The sequence below is a fragment of the Morone saxatilis genome, unplaced genomic scaffold (genome assembly GCF_004916995.1).
Source record: "Morone saxatilis isolate NCDOM2014 unplaced genomic scaffold, NCSU_SB_2.0 Contig11, whole genome shotgun sequence".
Taxonomy (NCBI): Eukaryota; Metazoa; Chordata; class Actinopteri; family Moronidae; genus Morone; species Morone saxatilis.
Window position 1 is genome coordinate 10,767,820 of NW_023339663.1, and position 7,209 is coordinate 10,775,028.

The window sequence follows — 7,209 nt, forward strand, 5'->3', positions numbered from 1 at the left end:
CACTATATGCCATATGCCATAACATGGTGTGCCGAATAGTGTACCTGTCTGTATATCAACATGGATTGTCATGAGATCTTGTACTTTTGACTCTATAGCGCCACCAACAGGCTGACTTTTGGTGGTTTTGAGTGAAACACCTGGACAGACACAAGAAGCACTTTATTCATAAATAAAAAACTTAAGGTACACACATTCGTGCCCCCCTTGAGGATGAATTGTAATTGTTGGTGTCAGTTAGTGACCAAGTCTGAATTTAAATGTATCCAATACCAAAGTGACCAAACACCTATAAATCTTATGTCATTCCCATTATCCTCAGCCTGACACAAAACTAAAATGATGAACATGGTAAACGTTATACTTACCTAACATGAGAATTCTAGCGTTATCATTGAGTGTGTAGCTAGGGATGGGATGCTATACGATATTATTGCATATTGCGCTTAAAACGGATTAATTGATAATTGTGAATCAGGATAATTGTGAATTATTCTCACATGGCTGTCTAGCTTGCTAGCATACAGTCCTATATTGAGCATATATTGTATATATTTATATAATATTTTCATTATTGTGATTATCATGATAATATTGTGTATTGCATTTTTTTGGCCAAAATAATTATTGTCATGCTGTTGTTAGCACTGAGCTCAAATCACCATCGCTGTAGACTCCCCTCTTGCTGCTGAATGCTTTACCACAGGCAAGAAAGCTGCTTGTCAGTTTGGACAGTTTCCAGTTTATCATACAGATAATACAGAAGATACGTAGACGCACTCACTTATTCATACCTTCGGGCAGTTTAGGGTGTCAAATCCACCTGACTTGCATGTCTTTGGAATGCGTAAAGGAAAGTGGAGCACCTTTTAAAGAGAGCATGCAAACCCTCTGCCCCAGTTTATGCCTCTCATGTATTAGTATTACCTTGGAGTCACAGAGGTAAGCATTCCTTTGTCTGAAAAATAAGTACCTGGTTATGTTTGAAAAATGCCGAAGGTCATTAAACAACTTGTAATTGTTGTTTTTTAAAACATTTTAACTGGTACCTGTTCTGAAGGCCTTTCCATAATCCACAATACTGTCTAATCTTGATTTAAAAAAAAAAAAAATATTTTAAATGCATTTTCCAAGTCTCCTAATCCATTTTCCTAATGATGTTAGCTGTAGGTAATATGTCTTTGCTTGAGGTGAAAAAAAAAAAAAATAATAATAATAAACTAAAAATCTAGTGTATACTGGTATTTGACTATACTCATGTTACTTTCCTTACTTTATATTATATTTCTGGTGTTGGACAAAAGGAGTAAAGACATATGTCATATCCAGCTCACTGGATTAGGAAAAACAGTTGCAATTTGAGAAATGGGTCAGCCAGATGGTTAGAGTCTTTGAGGACTCTGGAAATTCAGAACAGAGGTAAATGTTATTAAAAGACCGTTTGGGGTTTTTCAAACATTGCTGGGTATTTATTATGCTATGTCATAGAAACAAATGCTTATCTCTGGGACTGGAATGTAACGGTAATACACGAGAGGCACAAACTGGGGCCGTCAAATCCCAGCAAAAGATGGAAACAGAGTCTTTCTTACTGGCTCTCTTAACCCTGAGCTACCCTGCTTCTTAGTTTTGTCCCATTTTAATCCAGGCCCCTGTTTTATGTTTTAAATCTGAATGACTCCTAGGTTCAGACCTTCAGGTGTGCGTGTCCAAGAACCTGACCTGCTGCACCAAGAAGATGGAGGAGAAGTACCAGGTGGCCGCCCGGAGAGACATACAGAACCTTCTCCAGACGTCCAGCTCCAGCCTCAAGTTTCTCATCTCACGCAGTGTGGCTGCTTTTCAAGGTAAGAATTAAGTGGTTTGTGTGTTTTATTTATTTATATGTATTGTTATTTATATAGCACTATTGGAAAGTTACAAAGAGTTGTATGTACATGAAACCAAAGCAAAGCAATGAAAGACACAAGGAAGAGAAACCAAGTATGAGTTTGCAAAGGCAGTATTACAGGGGCAATTACAAATAAGAATGTAAAAACTAAACGGACAGAAAGTAAATAAGTAAGTAAAAATCTGATCACCTGATACCTTCAGGCAGGGCAATCCAAAGTCTGGGGTCTCTAACAGCAAATCCAGTCACCTTTTCAGTTTTGAGCCGCGAGTTTGGAACGTGTTTAGGCGTCACTGTTGTGGAAGTTAAACTTCATAAACGCGTGCTGAGGTGAGAGCGCAAATGTTTATGTGGATAATTGTATGTGTGTAGACGTTTGTGTGTCTTCTCCGAGTTGGAGTATACATTTAGGAGTTTGTGTTTGTGTGGGTGCTGTAAAAACAGTGGATGAGTCAGTGTGTGTGTGTGTGTGCGTGCAGTGAGACTCCACATCAGAGCAAACAGAGCCGTGTCTGTCCTCCTTCCAGATCTACCGCTACACTCTGATCTTGAGATTAGATAGGTTTGCTGTTCCTGTAGGAGACTGAGGAGGAGGAGGCTGTCTGTAAGGGTGAATGTCTGTCAGGGACGTGTACTGCGGCGTTTGCTAATAGCTTCACTTCCTACGCACTTATCCCATCATAAACAGTTCGCTATCCATCCCCACATTTGTTTTCCATTCGGCTCTATCCTTTCGCTCAGCAGTGACTGACAGTCGACTTACAGGCAACAACTTGCCTCTATCTGTGCGCTCTCCCTGTCCAGTGTGGGGTGTTTATCCCACTCCAGCTGATAGCTGTCATATGATGGCTGAAATAGGTGGGCAACAAATGCGGAGCTTATGACATGAATTGTGCAGACGTATCATTAGACCAATCCACTTTAACGATGTCTCTCTCAGTTTAAAGACGTGCTGTTATCCTCCTCCGAAACTCAAATGATTTATAGGAGAGTCTTGCATGATCACAGTGTTTTAGTTGAGGTTTGCAGGGGCAATGCCCGTTTTTTGTCGTCAGATGTTTGATGTGTCTACTCAGGCTCTGAAGTTGAACTAAAATACTCAGCATTTATGATCAAGTTTGTGGAACATGCCGCCTCTAAAATACTGTCAACTTAGAACAAAGTTGCAAACAGCCTTATAAAGTTGTTTGACTGCAGGTTTTTTTTTTTTTTAAGTTTAAGGCGTTATTTTATCTATTTCTTATTGTAAAATTAAGTTTCAAGTTATGTGGGAGCCGGTCCCCCCATAAGAAGGGGTCTGAGTACCCATGAAAGAAGTAAAAATCTTACACCTGTCGGGTCGCATTACCGGCAACCATAATTTTAATGCATAGTTCAGTGTAATGAGTATTATATCTCTCTGTATTGACCGCTTGCTCTCTATTGGATTTACTACTCGCAAAACCCGATGTATCCTCCCACTAGTGGTGTGCTACATAGGAAAGGGCACTGCACACCCGCTGTCAGCAGTGAGTGAAAAAGTGACGCCTGCAAAAAGGATGGAAATGTGTTCTCCCTTTGAGATGGGTCTCAGTTGGCAAATGTCAGTCTATTGAAACTTTGTTTGTTGCAATCTACTTGATACAATTGTTGCATTTAGTGTGTGTGTGTGTGTGTGTGTCTGTGTGAAAGTGTAGGCTATTACTTTTTTTTTTTATCTCCACCCCTAATGTTGCTTATTTTTCAGATTATAAATCAAACCCTGTGTAAAATCCCATTAAAAAGAACAAAATCAGCGAAATGTTGCATCATCTCTCAATACTTTTTGACCTCCTGACCCTGTCCGTGGCACTCAGCCCCAAATTGAAGATGTAAAGCACAGATGTATAGTCCCCCCCCGTGCAATTTTAAGCAAATGCTACTTTAAGCAGCCGTCAGGAGTACATTGTTGGGGACTATTTCCAGCAACGGATTAAAACATATTTAGTGCTCTAGTGAGTATTTACAACAGCAGAATGGTGTATGTGGGATTGACTCAAATGAAAGAATATGTCACAGAGTTACAAGAGTGCTCACTGATGTGTTTTTAATAGCTTTTGGACAACAAAGCAGCTTAGGAAAAGAAGAGTAAGCAAAATCAGGCTTTGGCTACACAGACAATCCTTGTTACTAGGATCAATTCATTGTTGGTTTTGGTCTTTTTGACAGTAGGAAAATATATAATATCACCAGCCTTTTCCTTTGATATGCCTCCTTAAATGTCTGAAGGTGTGTTTTTTTTCTTCTTTCTGGCCCTTGAAGTTCTCGTAACAGCCTAGGAGCTGGCAGGTTTGTTCACACAGGGCAAGTCAAACAAGGCTGCAAGAACTGGTAGCTGTTTAAAAAATCCTTACAAAATGAGCAGCGCTCACATGGTTTCATCTGTGGAATGGCAGCCAGTGTGCGCTCCTGCCAAACCAAACAGAGTTCCCTGTCAACATCGGCTTTCATCAGTCAACAAACATCGACGGCTGCTTCCAACAACCAGGCTGCATAATACAAGTGGCAACAGACGCTCAGCAATTTAAGTCTCAGCAGCAGTATAACTGCTCTGAGTATTACATTTATTAAGTCATTATGTCATGTTCCCATGGTGCTTTTCTGATTTGTTTAATTACAGTTTAAACTACGGCTGCAGCTACGTATTATTTTCATTATTGATTAATGTGATTTCTTGGTCTATTAAATAATTGTTTGGGCTCCAAGATTAGTCCAACCTTCAGGACAAAACTCCCCCCCAAAAAAACATAGGAGCTGGAAGTAGAGCTTATACCATGTTTGGTATTTTTGCTTGAAATATGACTTAACTTCAAATTTTATGTTGATTGACATTTCATTGAATTTTCTACATTTCTGTTTACTTTCAGTTTCTCACCAAAACACATTGTGTGTCTAATAAACATGTTGAGTGCATTTCTTCCTCCATAAAACATTTGCAAAGCTGATGTTTAATATTTTAAATCCTGAGTTTACATCTGTGTTTGCTTGCTGGCAGTCATCATCTTCGTTGACTTTGTCTGGACATTACTTTGTTTGTTGGCTCCTTACGCCAACAACTGTAGATCAGGGGAATAGCGTGTAAGATGCATGCATGTGCACCCTAGTTTGTGTACATGATACAAACAAAACAGGGAACTATTCAACATTGCATCATCTTTTTAATTGACTAATCTTGTCAGCTGTAATCTAAACATATCTTGCCTTAAAAGTTATTGTGTAATCATTATGACAACTTTAGTTAAAATACACATGAAGAAATGTGTACCACAAACTAAACTATCCTTCTTCACCTGTCCAACATTATTTGTCTTGCTATTGAAGTAAATCTGTGCTGATGAAAGCTGATACTTGTTCAAATGTTGATGCAGACTTTTTGAGACTTACAATCTTCAATATCTGTTTACTCACACACAGAGACACACACACACACACAAACAGAGAGAGAAAGAAAGCCACCCACGTGGCATTGTTCTATTTGGCCGTAGAGGTTTAAAGAGTCTTTGTCACATGGAGAAAGCACACTGTGGCACCATATGTATGGGAACCACGGAGGGACAGAAATGTCTAGCCGGTTCTTAGGTTTTAACAGAATGTAAAAAAAGAGCTATTTTGCTGTTCATGTGCAGACATAAAAGAAACACAAGTCAAGCATTTAATTTCTCTTTCCTATCTAGGCAGTGTTCAATGATGCAGACTTAATATGAGTAAATTGTTTGTTATTCATCTTGTGTGACTGTTTCTTTTGTTTTGGGTGTTTTCAGATTATAATGGAAGTGGAAAAGGGACAACAACTTTATGGATCATCTTGAAATTTGAATAACATTTCAGCATTAAGCCTACCGTTTTGCTTCACTATAAATAATTTTGTGAAGTACAAGATTAAAATAGACATGAGGTGGGTGGGTTGGGGTTTATGCAGAAAAACAAGTCCCTTAGTTTTGGTCTCCAAATGATTGGCAGCCTGGGCTGTAATTTGAGAGACAACAGAGAACAAGCAGAGTGTATAATGCATTACAACCACAGACAGGAAGAAGGATGAGTTAAAAGGGGGCAGGCTAATGTGGTCATTTGTTTTGCGCAAAGCCTTCAATTAGGCATCTTTATATGATGCAGCTGATGAGGGTGGGGGGGATGAAGAAATTAGAGGAATGTAGATGGATAAAAGTCTGAAACACTCAGGAGACACGGAAAAATAACACCAACCAATAAAATGCTATTTAAAATGTTTTTTTCCTGGGGGACTTGCTGGTGTTTTTGTGCTTGTAATGGGCCACAGTTCTTCACAAATCTTCAAGGGCTTCTTTTATGTCGAAAAAGCACTCTATACTTTAACACAATGAGTAACACGAATAAGCTAAAACAAGGGCTAGAGCTGTTAATTACGAGTGGAGCTTCAAAGCGCAGCTCATCCCGCAGTAATGGTTCATTACATTTTTCTCTTTTCTTCAGAGAAATGTGCCACAACATTTTAATATCTCGTCCTGAAATGAACCTGACCGCTGCCTTTCAAGTCATTTCACAGCCAAAAGATAGCTGGGCAACTGTGGGTGGAAAAAAATAGAAAGAATAAAGACTGAGTTGATGGCATACTGTCAAGCAGACGGCCTTTGAGCTTTCCAGCATCTTTTTTTTTTTTTTTTTCATTTTTTTTTTTTTCTTTCTCTCCCCTCTTGCTCATGGTCTGTCAGTAAGTCCCCCAGGATTGCATGTTTTCATCCACTGGTTGTGAGGTTCCTGCACATCGTCCACACAATGCACAAATATGTAGCCTGCTGAGCGGGGCTTCAGGGGAGATCTTTTTTTGTCTTACATCCATGGCAACCGACCTGTGCAATCCCAGCTCCCCGTAGGGCAGGAGTCAAATAAAACTCAGAAACAGAACCCACAAGGAATCAGCTGTTAAGATGGCTGAGAGAGTGTCTGAGGAGGGGTTCTCAAATCGTAGCAAAACAGTCTGAGATCACCAGATCAAAGGAATTGCTTTCCTTTGGGATGAGCTTTGATTTGAGGAACTATTTAGAAAGCAGTGTATTGCCTTGTACTGACTAAAGGCTACTGCGGCTTCTGTAAATAATAAAATCAATGTCTTTCCTTTGGTGATGAAAGAAGGGATGGATTTTGTTAGAACCCTGCTGGTGTGGCAGTCAGTCATGGACCAAAATGAACCTATAAAATTATAAACTAGTAGTTTCACATTTTGGCTTGTGACCTCTCGAAGGAATAGTTTATTTTGAGAAATACCCTCATCCGCTTTCTTTCAGGTGAGAAGAGCAAATCCACTCTTATGTCTGTCTGTTAAA

At 39.4% G+C, this 7,209-nt stretch overlaps 1 protein-coding gene across 1 annotated transcript in view; it reads left to right on the forward strand.

Moving 5' to 3' along the window:
• Positions 1–7,209, forward strand: part of gpc5a (glypican 5a) — a 108,536-nt gene that overhangs the window by 3,067 nt on the left and 98,260 nt on the right. Inside the window, exon 2 of the mRNA XM_035682008.1 lies at positions 1,686–1,847. Coding sequence (XP_035537901.1) covers positions 1,686–1,847 — 162 coding nt within the window. The remainder of the gene's footprint in view (positions 1–1,685; positions 1,848–7,209) is intronic.